Genomic DNA, 18,908 nt, shown 5'->3' on the forward strand with positions numbered 1-18,908 from the left:
CTGTCTCACCCCTCCCTTTACTCCCTCTATTCCTCCACCTCCCTCTCACCTCTCTCCTAACCTCTCACATCTCTCCTAACCTCTCACCTCTCTCCTAACCTCTCACGCCCTCTCACCTCTCCTAACCTCTCACTCCCTCCACCTCTCACTCCCTCTCACCTCTATCTTAACCTCTCACTCCCTCTTACTCTCAGCCTCTAACCTGAACTCTTCTCAGACAGCAATAATATATCATTTCACATTGACTGACTGTGAATTACATTTAACACGAATAATCATGGAACCATCGATCATCGAAACAAGCCGTACAGAGGATAGAGGAGAGGGCGGTCACAGGTTAAATCAGCCATATACCGATGAAAGAACTACGCATCAGAAATACATCAATCATTCAAAAAAACACCTTCTCACAATCATAAAACAGCTTATCAAAAACGGTAAAATACATCGTCTATTATTGTTTCTCTTCGCTTCGACGACTCGAATAGTATTATCACAGTGTGTGAGATTTCCGGGGGTATTGGGGAGTGAGTGGCCTCTTTCAGCCAATTTACAAATTCCCTGAGCTTTCCCTGATTTCTCCATGTTATTACACGAAATTCCCTGAGTGAATGAGAGAAATTTCTAGGTTTAAAATATTAGAATTCATTCATTTTTTCTTGAATCACGTATTGATAAAGAAACATGTGGTCAGTAGCATTATCCAAATTCGCAGAGTTTTTCTAGATTTTTCTGATTCCTCAAATTTTCAGGTCAGTGCCCTCTTTGCGAAATGAGAGGAGAATAATCAATGATAAAATGTTGAGGGATATTTCTATAGAGATTCTCTTCAGCTGCTTATTAAAGCTAATAGTAACATCAGTTACAGTCTGTCTGGTATTCCCTGAAGGTTTGAAGTTCATTAGGTTTTGACGTCGACGACGCTAATTAGCGAGTTTATAATTACCGCATCTTAACGAAAGGCGCGACGAGCTCACACCTGATCAACATAGGACTTAATTGTCAATTTAAAGTTTCCGGAGTTATGTCGACCTCGGAGTCGATGTATTAGAGTCAGTTGTGAGTTGAGATTCAACTGTGAGGGTTAAGATTTCTAAAATGAACTAATCTAACTGTGAAGGGTCAAGTACAATGGATAACTGTGGAACCTAAGCCACGTTAAATCAGTTTATTTCTGTCGTTTTAACTCTACAGATTGAGACAATAAGCGTGGAAGTGGATCCGGTTATCAGTCTACAGCCCGTAATCTCCTGAATTACGTATTTGCAGCCTGAAATGTAGATCTGGATCGTGGAGTACTTACGGTCCAACAAGCGTTTCCCAAATCAGCGATTTTAACTGGAATATCAAACACTTCTTTTGTTGGATCTTTCTTCGTGTTGTTTTCGTAAGCACTTTTTTCATCTGAAACCAGAAAATACGATTTCAATGATAAGCTCAAACCCCGAGAGAAGTTTCAGAGAAAATAAGAGCAATTTCAGCTGATTCTGAACCTAATTTTAGAATTTTGCTCATTGACAATAAGATTTATTTGAAATTCCTTTTGTAAAAACCAGTGAAGAATTTTTGAATAGATTTTTATACTAAATGTTTAGTTTCTGATCCTTGTGAGGGTAAGATTTACCCTCAGCAGGGATTTGAACCTGATGGCACTGTGGGATAGGGGAAACAGGAGATACATGATTCATACCTTCAACGCTGACCACTTCCTCATCATTTTGAGTTGTAGCCGTCGTCTCAGTGGCGCCATCTTTATTCAGATCATCGTCGGGGTTGACGTTGTTAATTTCAGCGTTTGAATCGTTTTGTTTCACGTCGTCTTGAGATTCATGACCGTTGCACATGTCGGTCCCAGTCGCGGTCCCATCAAGTTCCTTTTCGGCGCCGTTGTCCGAAGTGGTTCCGTTCTCTAGTAGTTTCTCGGCAGACGGAGACGAACTGTTGGAATTGTTGTCGTTCTGTTCGATGGAGTTTTTCGTGTCTTTAGAATCGGTTGTTTCCATCGATGAAGCGTCTGTGTTCGATTCTGAAAACGATTCATGGAATCATCGTTTAGGACTAGAACTGAGATATCAATGTGTTGGACTAGAACTGTCATTTCATTGTCATTTTTGATGAATTAACCCTTTCAGTGCATCTACACGGCAGTGCGGTATATAAATCAGTGATAGATTTTGCTAGTACACCATACTGCTGTGTATTGATGTAATTAGTAATTATCTCTCTTGAAAAATGGCAGCACGTGTCAAACATAGTAAAATACTAGTAACTAACGATACACTGCACCGCAGTGTAGACGCACTATAGTGGTATTCCCGTTGTTCAACACACTAGGGTGGAATTTTTTAGAATTTTCAAATTATCTCCCGCACTATAGGGTATTAATTAATCAGCACTGAAAGGGTTAATGAATGATTATAAATGATGAACCTTTAGGATTATTGTTAAATTGTTGACTGGTTTCTGATTGCTTGTCATCGTCGACATCATCACAGTTATTCATCATTTCACCGTTTTCTTTCATTTCAGCAGCAGCCGTGTTACTCAACGTACTCAATGCTCCTTCGCTCACTGATTCTGTGATCTCTTCTTTCTAATAACGATGATGAAAAATCATTCATTCAATCATTTCACCCACCACTTAATTTCAGCTTAGGGTGGAGTTCCGGGGGCGGATCCAGAAATCTTAAATAAGGGCCCAAAAATCCGAAATACACAGACTGTATACACGATTGTGGGTGCTGTAGACCCGAAGTCCTTTAGTTAGAAAATCTTGAAAAAATTGATCATTTTCTGAAATTCGAGGACCAGATGACCGACAATAATTTTCCACTGTATGTTCAGATTCTTTAGTCAGGTTGCCAAAATGTTATCTTGGCAAAGAGAAGGGGGGTGGGCCATTTAGGACCCCTTGAGTTCAGAAAAATGGTAATAAGACATATGAACCGACCTTCTCAGATTCTAATTCTTCTAACTGCTGCATCTGTTTTTCCAGTAATTCTTGTTGTCGTTTTAATTTCTTTTTTAGTTTTTTCTTTTTGTTTTTCGACATTTTCCCGGCGTCGACGGGCTTCTCCTTCGGAGCAGTGCTCACTACAACGATATCAACCACAAATACCACTCAGTAACAACTCTCACAAACATTTCAGTTATATATCAGCTTTCAGAAATAGTTCAAACAATAACTATCTCAATGCGGAGTCTTAGCAATGATTGAAAATTGAACTCGTTCAAAGTGAAATAGTTTTAACTCTTGCAAAGTAGATTTTAATTCATGGCTATAAAACCAGTTCAGAGTTTGAGGTCCCGATACTATGGACAATAAGTGCTGTAATGTAAGGGTTTTAACCACTAACCCCGACCATGAATTCTTTATCTAAAAATTCTTGACTTAAGTCCCTGACACCTCAGACCCTGAACTAACCGAGAACTTAGATCCCAATCATCTATTCATACCAAGTAGAGGAAATATGAATATTTGGTTTTTATGTGATGAGTGGTTATGACATACACACGGTGTATCTATCTACGACCATTAGCACCTGTAACTCATAACATTACCATACAAATCAATAAAAACAGTATGTGTCTGTGTGTGCCCGGGCTGGAGAGAGAGTAGGCTGATTGAATCTGACATTGAGAGAGATATTACCATTCACACCATGCATCGATAGAGATAACCTCCAATCCTCTCAATCCTTCTACCTTTTATACATTACACGAGAAAAACATCTACTGACAACCATTCTACTCTCAAACGAGTCCAACTTCAGAAAATCATCATCAATTTAATGATGACGACCACTTCTAATGACCTCAATGCTTTTGTCTCACTGAAACATATGGATTTTCAAATTCTTTTTCCCTTCCATAATCTTAATGAGCTGACAATGCTACTGCGATAGTTGAAGGTTCCTCCACTGGCAATTGAGGATCCACCAGGTGCGCTAGTAGTCAGTCAGCAGTAAGAAATTTGACATTTTGAGCAGAATTTAAGGAACTATTCGCTGATATTGTATGAAAACTATACAAATCGAAGGAATGAAGTAAATTCTAGAACAACAGCGCATCGCTCAGACTGGTCTAAGCTACACAACCGAAATGAGCTTTAAGATCTTAGATCTAAGTCTTACAATTGTGCGTAACTGATTCAAACTATGCTTAAGGCAGAGAATCACAGACAGACGACGACTGTCTCAGCACGATGACTGTCAGTATTTCACACACAGGAAACCGCTCGCAAAATCTATCGGAAATAATTTGCCGTCGCGGCGAGAAGAAAATGATAATTCCTACGATGAAAAACCGCGTCGTGATTCTATCCGTAATCGAAATCTCGACAAAACATCTCTCGATTCGACGTTTAATGGCAATAAAGAATCAAGTGGAAAACAATTAGCGCGCAGTGAAAACAGCGTAAAGTCAATAACTGCTTCATGTTTGAAGAGTCTTCAATGTTTTTATAGTTCAGTTGAGCGAGTAGTGTGTGTGTAAATCTACAGTTACAGGTTATGACTCATTGAATCTGCGTAAATGAGTCCTTTTCTTTTTTGATGGCAAGAGCAAAGTTACAGAGATAGGAACCCTATTTCAGGTACTGACCACCTACTAATCAGGGACTGTCCCCTCAACAATATATGAATATACATATGCTGTATTCATTGCTGTATTCATAAAATACATGTATTTCTGTATTGAAGCAATACATGTATTGCTGTATTGAGACAATACAGGTATTGCTGTATTGAGACAATACATGTATTGCTGTATTGAGACAATACATGTATTGCTGTATTGAGACAATACATGTATTGCTGTATTGAGACAATACATGTATTGCTGTATTGAGACAATACATGTATTGCTGTATTGAGACAATACATGTATTGCTGTATTGAGACAATACATGTATTGCTGTATTGAGACAATACATGTATTGCTGTATTGAGACAATACATGTATTGCTATTTTGAGACAATACATGTATTGCTGTATTAAGACAATACATGTTTTGCTGTATTGAGACAATACATGTATTGCTGTATTGAGACAATACATGTATTGCTGTATTGAGACTATACACGTATTGCTGTATTGAGACTATACATGTATTGCTGTATTGAGACTATACACGTATTGCTGTATTGAGGCAATACATGTATGGTAAATTAGAGTGTTTATCTGTGTATTTAATGTAATGCACCGAGCATTGATAATTAGATCTACGATTATTGAGTGAACACGGCAGCACGCAGCAGTATTAGCGGTAACAGCTCTGCCTAAAACACCCTGAAGGTAACTAAACAATTACACATCACTGATCAGCTTTGACAATATTTATATCATCAGTGAGACTAGAGATATGTCATAGCTACCTCACGCGGCGATACCACCAGCTTTTCATCATCCGTGGGCAACGTTGTAAAATAATTTTTCTGATGGCAGTGGGAAAAATATCTCAACCATCGAACTAACAGTGAGGCCACGAGGTCGAGAGGCTGTCAGATACCGGTACGTGGGTATAAGGATCTCTCTAATGGCGGTGAACCCTTCAGTGAGTAGAATATGATTCCGACGCTCAAAATGTGAAGTTTCATACGCTAAAAGATGCTAATGGAGAACATTCAAGGCTACTCTGGCAAGCAAGGATCCACCAGGTGTCACTAGTAGTTATTTGATCTATCGCGCTTCAAATTCTTTTACATATCAATTAAAGTCGTATAAATTTTTCTCTTAAACCCAATTATTAACACAACCATTGCAGTCAATCAGTTGTATCCGCTCACATCACTGGTGGTTGCAAGTCGAACTACCTTCACCTGAATATTTGGAAACAGTTCTATTTCTGTATGTCACTAGAGTGAGTAGAAAATGAGTGTAAACTGCGTACCTGCCGAGCCTGGTAATTTCACTCCTAATTTCTGCCATTCGACTGCCTCAGCTGCCAGGCGACGTATATGCGCCTCATCAACGCACAACAGAATATTCTCCGGTTTGATATCGGTGTGAATTATTTTACATTTCCGATGAAGGTAATCCAAACCTTCGAGTACCTGAAATATTACAATTCAAACTGTCAATCAACACGCGTTATAGTAAATCCAGTGTATACTGGGGTCGATAGATACAACAGCTGAACAGTCATCAGTCGATGATCTTTAGTGTGAGATCGAAACATTGTGTTTTCTACATTTGAGAAATAAATTCTCGATTTTAAATTCCTTTATTTGTACATAGTGGGTTTTTATCCTACTATCCGTTCACCACGTTTGAGAGTGGTTATCGTACAGTCATCACTTAGATTTCAAGAGAAGTTTAAGACCATCTAAGTTCTATAGTCAATCCACTTTTGGACTTAAATCATGAGTGTGGACGTGGGGCTTGGACTTGAGTCATGAGTATGGACGTGGGGCTTGGACTTGAGTCATGAGTATGGACCTGGGGCTTTCTACGTACCTGTCTGATAATTGACTTGACGTTCTGGGTAAGTATACCCTGATAATTTGATCGAATAATTAATTTCAGTAAATTGGGACCTAATACTTCGAACACCATGCATACATCTGAGTTTCGAACCGGTTAAAGAACAATGAAATAAACAACGCAATTAGTGAGAGGGTTAATAGATAATTACCGGCTTGAGACAAAAATACCGATTACGTAGCATAGTGATATCTCACGCAACCACCACGACCACTGTTGAGTCGTCACGGAGATGGTGACACCGTTCGTTCTACATTCAATATTTGAAAGTGATTAATCACCGACGATAGATGAATAATTATTGATTGGCAATTTGAAAAAAAAAAAACGTCACAATTTCTTTCTACCGTGAGCTGAAAGTTGATGGAATACGTGATGTGATAAATAAAACAGCTCATTACCTATGAATAACACAGTGTCACACTGTAGATTCTCGCCCTGGCAATCGAGGAACCATTAGGCGGCGATAGTGACTGCTTTACTGGGAGTTCTTCCCCTAGCAATCGAGGAACCATAAGGTGACGATAGTGACTGCTTTACTGGGAGTTCTTCCCCTGGCAATCGAGGAACCATAAGGTGACGATAGTGACTGCTTTACTGGGAGTTCTTCCCCTGGCAATCGAGGAACCATTAGGCGGCGATAGTGACTGCTTTACTGGGAGTTCTTCCCCTGGCAATCGAGGAACCATAAGGTGACGATAGTGACTGCTTTACTGGGAGTTCTTCCCCTGGCAATCGAGGAACCATAAGGTGACGATAGTGACTGCTTTACTGGGAGTTCTTCCCCTGGCAATCTAGGAACCATTAGGCGGCGATAGTGACTGCTTTACTGGGAGTTCTTCCCCTGGCAATCGAGGAACCATTAGGCGGCGATAGTGACTGCTTTACTGGGAGTTCTTCCCCTAGCAATCGAGGACCCATAAGGTGACGATAGTGACTGCTTTACTGGGAGTTCTTCCCCTGGCAATCGAGGAACCATAAGGTGACGATAGTGACTGCTTTACTGGGAGTTCTTCCCTGGCAATCGAGGAACCATAAGGTGACGATAGTGACTGCTTTACTGGGAGTTCTTCCCCCGGCAAACATGGAATTCTTGCCCTAGAAATTGAGGGATTCATCCCTCGTTATCAGAATCAGGTGGTTTTAGAGCTGGCCAATATGAACATGTCAGGAGTACTTTAGGTTCATGGAAATACCGGTAACACTGTTTGTTGGGATATCTGAGTGATGCTCCGGGTCTATCGGGCTATTTGGGAAGCACTAGTGGCGTCCTCTAGTGGTGATAAAAGGATACGAGTTCCATTAACTCCTGAGATCTTGAAATCATCCAATAATTGAACTGTTTTTTCGCGATATGGATCATTTTCATCACTTTCTCTTACCTGAAATATCATCAAAAACATTCAAAATAAACAATCAAAATAACATGAATAGCAAGTAACAAGGTATTGATCAAACTTCCTCTGTTGGAAGCAGATTTCAGACATAAATCCTAGGGGGAAACTGTTAGGAGTGAAAAGGTAGAATTGAGAATATGCTCTCAACTATTCAAACAGTAAGTGAGATTCGGCCAGTGAATCCGAATGGATTATCAGGATTCATAAAGACGTTAAGATTCAGCTGGTTAATCCGAATGGATTATCAGGTTTCATATAAACGTTAAGTTATCATTTGTTTCTGAAACGAGAGGTTTACGAACATCAGAGGTTTTACCGAAATAAGCGGCATTAGGTAAAAGCGGATAATTCCTTTCAACGTCAAAACCGCCTGGAAGAATCAGAGTGGACAATTCTCTATAGAATCAGTAGTCGACATGAATCGGTACTTAACGCAGTATTTGAAGTGAAACCGATGAACATTTGAACTGCAAGCGACGACCTTTAATGATGCACGGCATTCTCAAGATGTTTGCTCGCAAATTTTGGAACAAAGAAATCATGCCTTAAGCATAGAAAGTGAAAGAGGAGGGAGAGGAGAAAGAGAGAAGAGAGGTAACAATGACTGCGGTGTTTCCGATCGATGGTTGCCCGAAGTGACGCGAGTGCTTTAACAGTCGCAACCTTCGCTTCATCTTAAACCTGATGAACGTGATAAACCAGGTGCTGTGCCTAATGAACCACAAATCAGGTTTTCAGAGTTACATTAAGTGGATCAATAGTGTCACGAAGCGTAACCTTATGAGCGTTACTAACAACACAGCCACTTGGTGCACAGTCTCGGGTTTATGATCTAAGATCGGTCTTAGCCTATTTCAGACCAATTCCTATGAATATTCTAGGACATTTAGGACTGTTGATGCACGGGAGTCATAATTACCTATCCACAGCCATTTGCAGATTCAAAAGTGGTCTTTGAGATCATAACATTAGTCCAGAAGTTGTTGGAATGGCAATAGAACACAGAACCGGTCATAGCTTTAACTGCGCAGCTAGGCTGCAGGTGAGTGAGGGGAGATACTGCAGAGATTCAGAAGGCAGATCATGAAAAAACAACTCAATTATGTTAAAGAATCATCCATTTCAGGAGCAAGAGGAGGAATGAGTCTCGAGATAAAATGGCATGAAATATTGAACGAATATCGATACTGCTTGATTCAATCAGTGATTTGAAATCCCAGTAGAATTCACATATACCGCACCAGCAGCAGTATAGCCGTGGTACCAGTAGCTGCTGCTGCTGCTGCTGCTGCCGAAATACCATCGATATCGAGTTATATTGATCAGTTATACTGTATCACTACTGTATCACTGTGTGTGGTTTACACAAATAGAATCTACTAGCCTCACTCAATACCAGCAGATTATAGTTCTTTATGATAATAAGTTATTGCTTTTGACATAAGTACCGGTGAAGAGTTTAGTGTGAGTGGATATTTATATTGACAGTTCAGTACAATTTCATAGACAGGGTATCAAAGTAATAACTGTATTCAATACACTGGTATCAAAGTTATCCCTCGGGATTAATCCTAAACCTGTGCCTGGTTTTATAGGCTAAGGTATCTCTAGAGATAAGCCTACTGTTGTTTACTTGTAAGAAATCTCAGACACAGACCAGTCTGATTCGTATTCAACCCACTGAACATGACCGAGGATATAATATCGGGATGATTCAAACGCATGAACCAAAGATTGATGAGAGACCAGTGAAAGACTGACTGACTGCTTCCACCAGGATTCAAACGCATGAACCCTGGATTGATGAGAGACCAGTGAAAGACTGACTGACTGCTTCCACCAGGATTCAAACACATGAACCCTGGATTGATGAGAGACCAGTGAAAGACTGACTGACTGCTTACACCAGGATTCAAACACATGAACCCTAGATTGATGAGACCAGTGTAGGACCAATGGCTGGAATCGCTCAGACACTAAACCCCTTACAGTGTGAGTGAATTGATAAATGGATCGAAGCTCAATCAACATGTTTTACATTTCTACAAAGCCTACACATTACTCTGTATTACACACACACTTTGTATCTAACGAATTCCATTAACCATTGGATAATATGATGAAAACATACCCCCTCTAATTCACTATCTTACCCCTAACGTCTCTCTTACCCCCCTCCCCCCCACCTTACTTCTCTTACTCAACAAATACACTGTAAATACCAATCAATGACAAGTGAAGTGATTAATGAATAGTTTATGAGTGTCTCTTTCTCAGTCTCCCAGCCTTCGAGATAGCGATATCTCTATACGATATCTCGAAATAAGCATTCGTTCTATATTGTGTAAACTACTGAGCTGCGATACTGAAGGGTGTCGCTTATTCTGAGAATAACTCGTTAACAGTGGCAGTGAAAAGACTTCTCAGAAATCGACTGCTGTTTGATTATAGAAATAGACGTTTTGCTTATATCTGATTTCACACGTGTAAATATTTTGTCACATCAAGATAAGAAGTATTGCCCTTTATCTTATTATCGCTTCATTACCCTAGGTCCAGTCTTATAAACTGGGTATCTAAGTTATATCTAAAGACTAAAGATAAATCCTCAACCAGTTTTATAGACTGGGTATTAAAGCCATCTCTAGGGATAAATCCTCAGCCTGGTCCCAGTTTTATAGACTGGGTATCTAAGTTATCCCTAGGGATAAATCCTCAACCTGGTCCCAGTTTTATAGACTGGGTATCTAAGTTATCCCTAGGGATAAATCCTCAACCTGGTCCCAGTTTTATAGACTGGGTATCTAAGTTATCCCTAGGGATAAATCCTCAACCTGGTCCCAGTTTTATAGACTGGGTATCTAAGTTATCCCTAGGGATAAATCCTCAACCTGGTCCCAGTTTTATAGACTGGGTATCTAAGTTATCCCTAGGGATAAATCCTCAACCTGGTCCCAGTTTTATAGACTGGCTAGCTATCAAAGTTATATGTAGGGATTGATTCAATAACTATCACTTTAAAAAGGCATTTAATTCAATAACCATGACTTCAAAAATGTATTTGATTCAATAACTATGGCTTGAAAAAGGCTTTTGATTCAGATTTAAAAACACTCGGCAATTGAAAGGCATTTGATTCAATAAAGGCCCAGTTTTAACGACTGAGTATCAAAGTCGAGCATTTGACTCGTACTGTAAAAAACTTGGCAATTCATAACTATTTATTTGATTCAATAAGGGCGTTTGATACTGTTAAATTGCAACCAGGACAAGTTTCTGACTGGGACTAGCAATTTAAAAAGAAACAATGATGATTCAGGGAGTGGCACTAGTGGAAATTAGATATTTACAGTACAATGTATCAGCATCAGTGAAATGAAAGCGTGCGGGAATCACTAGGATTACACGAGGATTACACGAGGATTACACACACTACCAGACGGATTACAATACTGTATGATACGTACACATTTGAGTAATTTGATTTCGTCAAGAGCTGTTTCTGTGTAATGTTGAGCGCTCTTCACGACTTTCAACGCAACAAAACGCTTGGCTCTGAAAAATACACAGATTTTTATACATGTTAAATTTACGCAAAGAAATACCGAAAAGCACCGACATTTATCTCTATATGAACGAGAAATGAAACCTCCGAGCGCAACTTCTATCATTACATCTGTCATCTACAGTATGATTTTGAATACACATGATTTAATTCACTCTCTCCGTCACTCTTTATCTCCCTCTCTCTTCCTCTCTCATCCTTCATGATCGAGAAACATCAAAGTCTCTAGTCGTATATTTGAAATTATTGCTGTCTTTATCCGATGGCGTTTCGTGTAATGATAAATCAATTGCAGTTTGTGTGATAGAAATAACCCAGAGCATTGATATATTTTATACTGATATATTTTACTGCTCACTGGGGGGAGGGGGATGTGGGCGGTAGAGCATGTGGGCGGTATGGGATGTGGGCGATAGGGCATGTGGGCGGTCGGTGGTAGGGGATATTTGTATCAAATTTCAATCAAATGTTAGTTTTGGGTATCACACATTTTCAAGTGATTGATTATTCAACAAACGTAAAATTCTAACCCAAAGACAGTATCGGCCAACTGTCATCACAATAAAAATAGTACATTTTCAGGTACATAAACTGAGAAACCAGTTCCTAAGTCTTGGTTATGAGTAAACATTACATCAAGCATCTCACTAAATTGGATCCCGAATAATAAGAAACATATTCTGACTAAAACATTTGACAGGTTATTACTGTCTGGATGAAGTCTGGTAACAAATGGGGTAAGCCTCACTAAGCCGCAGAGCGTCACTGGGTGAATTCAGAAAATGGTTTATCATGCCAGCAGTAACAGTCTGGCTATGTCTATTTATATCCCAATCAGTCTTGCACGCCACTAGGTCAAGATGGATGGACGATTGGTAGCTGAACTGCAGCCAAATTTTCAAATAGCGAATTAAACCAAGAAATGCGCCCTCTATATTTTGAACTCCAATTTCATGATCTATAACCATTTCTGTGAGCATGACTAGTCAATCACTATGGTCCATTCTAAGTTAGTCCGGTCCGGACCAAAAGGAGCACGAACTAACTAGGCATAGAATGAATGCAGCTTGTGTGATCAATTCAATAGTATGATGTAAGCGTACACAGCGGTAGAACAGACTGTAATTGAAATGTCACAGTATGTGACAGGATATATATGTAAGTCAATAGGGGATTTACACAGTTCTATGCTTTCACGTTTTGAGGACACTTTGTGTTGTTTTCTGCGCGTAACGGTGGGGAGAGGTGAGGAGAGGCGAGGAGAGGCGAGGAGAGGCGAAGAGAGGCAAAGAGGACGAGGAGGTTGTGTCATATTACAGAACGACAAATTGCAGTCTTCGTCCAAGCGATATTTATAGGTCGAAAACGCTTTCAATTTGACCAAGAACTCGTACAAACTTGTACAATGGGGCGAGATCTCGATTTCGAAACGAATGAGATTTAGAAAGGTAATCTTCACACGACCAAGAAACAGATTGATGTATATACGTCAAACCCTGAAAACTGAAGTTGAAATTGTTACAGTTGAAATAGGAAAGAAAATGTTCAAATCGATCAGTAATCAACATTAAGATCCTCAGTAACATCTTATACGTTTACGGACTGGTCAAACGAATCAAATCATTATTTCTTGTTAGATAAAACAGTAACTTTGTACTGAAAGTCAGGAAGAGACTTACTGTAGATCCCAGCACAGCCAAACTGTCGAAAAATGTCCCCAGCCTAGTTTTCTCACTACATGGTAGCGATTGTTGAATAAAGCACCGATTTTCACAGGATGATAACCACCTGAAATCAGATAAAACAATACAGTTAGAAATTACTGAAATATTAGAATCTACAACAACTCATTTGATATGCTATATATCACTTTATTACTATATACACCTGAAATATGTATTCAAGGTAAAAAAAGTCTAAAAATGTGACATGTTTTGCACTATCGTCACTAGAACCTATTCTTTTAACCTTGTCATGTCAGACGAAGACTTAGGCCTACACCAATTTCAATTACCGGTATTCTATGTTTCTAGAATACGCTCATACAGTGACACATACGCGACATAAAATCAGCAGAAATTTCTGCATATTTCATAAGGTTTAGAAATTCATGAAATTCAAAATGTCATCAACTTTTGTCGCGAGCGTAAAACACCTGAAAATAGTAACAGTAAGCAGAGGAGGAGAGAAATGTCATCTCTCCAGGGACGAGGATAATGACATCATTTCAAAATGTCAATTTCCTAACCACTAGGCACCTATGCTCCACGTAGCTGCATTATAAACACCTCTCTGACTGTTTAAATGATTCTATCTATTAATTCATGAATCCATCACGAGATGACGAACACAAATAGTGAAATCTGATTTCAGATCCGGTGCATTCATATAAAATGAACATTAAATCTATAGGTTTTAGTATGATATATCACCAGGATACTTCACGCAGAGATAGCCACAGTTATTGATGTATCACATGTATAAGACTGTCTCTTAAATCTTCCGTTAGTTCGTTTCTAGTAGAGATGACCTTCTACTGGAATTTACGTATCTACAGGGTTAGGTTTATCAACTCTGACCGGCTTAGAGGTTCAAACCATCATTCAACGGTCTCTCGTCAATACAGATTCATGGGTTTGAATCCCAGTGATGGCAGAGTTTATTCGTCAGGGGTTCTTCTCTGGCCTTTCTGTAGGTTGAGGAGAACCTGTTCATACTAATGCCCTGAGTGACACTAAATGGGTTGAGGGAAACCTGACGAGAATGGTTACTTGCTGTATAGTGATTGTCGCAGTGAACAGTGATAAAACACCTGTAGGGAACAGAATTCCAACAGATCTCTCCCCGGTCACAGATAATGATGTCATCAATGTCAGGCGGTTGATTTGATGGCCTCATTAACGGTCTGCGGATAAACTCAGTGGTTTCAGACGTATCTGTTGTGACAGACAGTAATCGTTAGTGGGTAGTGTGCATGTGGTATATTCATCATCATAATCACCGTTTACATCGCCCCCTGGTGGCTTACATATTCAACGAGATAGTTTTAACTCTTTAGATGACCTGTAGCCCAGTTTTGGGGAATCTGAATTCTACGAGTAAGAGATTTAGTTAGAGAGAGGAGAGAGAGAGCAAGATAAAGAGAGGAGAGAGAGCAAGAGAGAGTGAGAGACATAAATTCGAAATTGGATTCTGATTCTTGCAAATATAATTTCATCGTGCAATTTGTGCATGCGAAGAGATAGAGAGGTGACACAGACTGAGAGATAGAGAGGTCGCAGAGACTGAGAGATAGAGAGGTCGCAGAGACTGAGAGATAGAGAGGTCGCAGAGACTGAGAGATAGAGAGGTCGCAGAAACTGAGAGATAGAGAGGTCGCAGAGACTGAGAGATAGAGAGGTCGCAGAGACTGAGAGATAGAGAGGTCGCAGAGACTGAGAGACAGAGAGGTCGCAGAAACTGAGAGATAGAGAGGTCGCAGAGACTGAGAGATAGAGAGATCGCAGAGACTGAGAGATAGAGAGGTCGCAGAGACTGAGAGATAGAGAGGTCGCAGAGACTGAGAGACAGAGAGGTCGCAGAAACTGAGAGATAGAGAGGTCGCAGAGACTGAGAGATAGAGAGGTCGCAGAGACTGAGAGATAGAGAGGTCGCAGAGACTGAGAGATAGAGAGGTCGCAGAAACTGAGAGATAGAGAGGTCGCAGAAACTGAGAGATAGAGAGGTCGCAGAGACTGAGAGATAGAGAGGTCGCAGAGACTGAGAGATAGAGAGGTCGCAGAAACTGAGAGATAGAGAGGTCGCAGAAACTGAGAGACAGAGAGGTCGCAGAGACTGAGAGATAGAGAGGTCGCAGAGACTGAGAGATAGAGAGGTCGCAGAGACTGAGAGATAGAGAGGTCGCAGAGACTGAGAGATAGAGAGGTCGCAGAGACTGAGAGATAGAGAGGTCGCAGAGACTGAGAGATAGAGAGGTCGCAGAGAACTTCATCTTCACCGTATAAAAAAACATTTATATAAAGCGTTATAAGATGAGAAAATGGAAAGAAATAATAAAGTAGAATCTATTGCGCCTGATGGACGCCGCACACTGTCACCGAGTCATTCATTAATAGATTGATCAATGACGTCTATTGCTTTCTCTCGTCTCTCCTCATCATAATCTGTAGTCACGATCTAATCAACTTTCTCCCCTACACAACTATCGTCCGACTCTGGTAGTTAAGCCAATTTTGACTCGGAGATCAGAAGTGACCACGAATCAGCACGTATAGCCCTGAAGCTCGTTTTTATGTAAAGAAGTAGTTATTTTTATGACTGTTGGCTGTGATGTTATTCATCGGTCGCGGTTAACAAACATATATCACATACCATAGAATTGAAAACGCACTTCATTTTTGTTTTATGACCGCAGAGACGTGGATCGTGATTATATCTTCGCGGACGATTATGGTTTGAGAGAACGGGAGAGAGGGGAAAGAAAAGAGAGTGATGGTGAGAGTAAAGAAAGAAGAGGAGGATCAGGGCGGAGAAGAGAAAAGAAGAGTAAATTGAATTGATTTCAACTTTATAAATCCGAGATTTTCTATTTATGCCTTTTTTCTGGTTGGTTTTGTAAAAGTTTCTACGCTCCAGCCACTACTGAAAACCTGTCTAGTCGAGTCGTCTCCTAAAATGGACGTTCTCTCTCGAAAATATCTCTATGAAAAACTCTTGAGGATAATTCAACGAATGTTAGTGGACGAAATGAGCGTTTGAGTAGGAGATAGTGGTGAGCGGCGAGCTGTCAGCGAGCAGTCAGCGCGAGTTGTCAATATCAACAATTCTATAAATAGACAAACTTGAAGACAATGAAACTATTACTAATAGCATTCAGACGTGAGTTAACAGTGTATAATCCATAAACCTAACAGACCGTGTTAATACGTATCATAACGATCGATATAAATCTGAATTCTGTTTCACGCATCATTGTCTTTAATTACAGAACGGCCTCGAGAACATTTATCATAACTCAAAAATCCCGAAATTTATTCGGCTGAATTCGATCCGAAAAAAGCTCAGGGCCCAGTTTCACGGAAGAGTTAATCTCAAATTTTTGGTGTAATTGCCATTGGTTACTTCATGTTTTCAATGAGGACAACAATTTAAACTTAACCGTTTTAGGCTTAAACTTTTTCGTGAAACTGGGCCCAGATCCGAAAGTTGCTTTAAGTTGAATTAATTAGTTCATTTTCAAATTCACTCCCAAATATGTAAATTTGCGCGGATCCCGGGGTTTCTGAACTTGAAATAGCGATGATTATCTCTCTTATTAATTTCATTGTTTGATCCGATGCTTTAGTGTCCCTTACAAACCCACCATACCCGTCGGCGCGAAGGTTTTACACTCTACAACACCTACGAGACCCACACATCAACAATAGATTAATTTCACGATGAAATATCTCGACATTTAACACATTTTTGTCGAGAGATGAAGATGAAGAGAATGATGGCTCTAATGTACATTATCCTCCTTCTCCTTGTTGTCCTCATCGTCGTCGTCGTGGTTGGGTTTATTACTCGAGGGGCTCCACACGACGCAACTCGTGAGCAGCAGGAGTTATCAATTCCACGCGAAGACAAGTGAAAGAATGAATAGACGTCAGAAGAACTGCCGCAGCCAACATGAAAAACATTGTGCGATTCAATGAGAAGGTCACGACTGACGCTAACGGGGGCCAAACGGCAAAATCAAATACAATCATCATTTATTTCCGCTCTTAATCTTCTGATGGAATTTTTCTAAGCAGTCGGAGCGGGGAGCGGGGGGAGGAGGGTAGGGGGAGCAGCTATAATACTCTTTATTCACGTAATGACTACAGGCGGAATATCACCGCGCTGTCGTCTAATGGAAGATCAAACACGCTGAATTTTTTGTAGTTTACGCGATACAAAGAATGAGATTTAATTCGACATATTTTTGCCGCGTCTGTCATAACAACTGTGGCAACAAGTGCAGATAATATCACGAATCTTCAGACTGGAAAAGTTTTGACATCTCAAAGTTAGGAGTTTGTCTGTCTTGATGTGGCACTACTCACTGATACAACCTTCCTTCATCGATCAAGTACCGCAGTTAAATTGTCAGTTCTTAATAAGAGACAATTTTCAAGAAATTTCAAATCGATGGATTATCAGGAGGGTAAAGAGGAGAGAGAGGGGCTGCTTTGTGTCGTGTTATAAAACGGTTGACGGCTGAAAACGTCACGTCCTCGCTAACAATTACAAAGCAGCAGCGATGGAGACAGGAAGAAAGTAGATTGAATGTATCACCCGCGAGACTACAGTTAACAGGCTAAACATAGATCTACTGTAATTTATAACAATTGATCACAGTCTTATCGGTCGCACATACAACAAAATAAACCATTACCGAGGACGATCAGAGGGGCGTGTTGAATCACTAAACATTCATTACAACCACAGTGAGCCTAAAGGTGAACTCTGTGGCTTGTGTAGGTACCATCCCTGGCGTTGGCTCACGCCACAACTAACTCAGATATACCACCCCAGTATCACAGGTCAACGGTGCGAAGTATGGTACCATACCCCATGCCAAAAGTTGGAATCTTTAGCTAGGTTCTTGTTGTTAACTGTCGAAGATAGTAAATCATTTTCAGTGTCAGAACGAACCGGAGTGAAAGTGAGCCGGAGTGAGAGGGAGCAACTCGGAGTGAGTGGAGTGATCGATAGTTTTCCTATCTCACCCTCCGATGCACTCACGTCGCCAGTAATCACAACATTTTTCATCATGAAAAAATCCTTGATCCGTAACATATATAGGATATACATAGCAGTTGAATAGAAGAGTGGAATAGAGGGGCAGTTGAATAGAAGAGTGGAATTGAGGGGCAGTTTAATAGAAGAGTGGAATAGAGGGGCAGTTGAATAGAAGAGTGGAATTGAGGGGCAGTTTAATAGAAGAGTGGAATAGAGGGGCAGTTGAATAGAAGAGTGGAATTGAGGGGCAGTTTAATAGAAGAGTGGAATAGAGGGGCAGTTGAATAGAAGAGTGGAATTGAGGGGCAGTTGAATAGAAGAGTGGAATAGATGGGCAGTTGAATAGAAGAGTGGAATTGAGGGGCAGTTGAATAGAAGAGTGGAATAGATGGGCAGTTGAATAGAAGAGTGGAATAGAGGGGCAGTTGAATAGAAGAGTGGAATTGAGGGGCAGTTGAATAGAAGAGTGGAATTGAGGGGCAGTCGAATAGAAGAGTGGAATAGATGGGCAGTTGAATAGAAGAGTGGAATAGAGGGGCAGTTGAATAGAAGAGTGGAATTGAGGGGCAGTCGAATAGAAGAGTGGAATAGATGGGCAGTTGAATAGAAGAGTGGAATAGAGGGGCAGTTGAATAGAAGAGTGGAATTGAGGGGCAGTTTAATAGAAGAGTGGAATAGAGGGGCAGTTGAATAGAAGA

General features: G+C 40.3%; 1 protein-coding gene across 1 annotated transcript in view; it reads right to left on the minus strand.

Annotated features, from left to right (window-relative positions):
• LOC141902911 (uncharacterized) overlaps positions 1-18,908 on the minus strand; it is a 31,502-nt gene that overhangs the window by 4,532 nt on the left and 8,062 nt on the right. The window contains exons 3-11 of the mRNA XM_074790853.1: positions 13,125-13,233; positions 11,348-11,435; positions 7,778-7,865; positions 6,457-6,563; positions 5,891-6,053; positions 2,951-3,093; positions 2,431-2,593; positions 1,691-2,026; positions 1,304-1,404 (exon numbers count right to left, since the gene is read on the minus strand). Of these exons, the coding sequence (XP_074646954.1) occupies positions 1,304-1,404; positions 1,691-2,026; positions 2,431-2,593; positions 2,951-3,093; positions 5,891-6,053; positions 6,457-6,563; positions 7,778-7,865; positions 11,348-11,435; positions 13,125-13,233 (1,298 nt within the window). The remainder of the gene's footprint in view (positions 1-1,303; positions 1,405-1,690; positions 2,027-2,430; positions 2,594-2,950; positions 3,094-5,890; positions 6,054-6,456; positions 6,564-7,777; positions 7,866-11,347; positions 11,436-13,124; positions 13,234-18,908) is intronic.

The sequence above is a fragment of the Tubulanus polymorphus genome, chromosome 3 (assembly GCF_964204645.1).
Source record: "Tubulanus polymorphus chromosome 3, tnTubPoly1.2, whole genome shotgun sequence".
Lineage (NCBI taxonomy): Eukaryota > Metazoa > Nemertea > Palaeonemertea > Tubulaniformes > Tubulanidae > Tubulanus > Tubulanus polymorphus.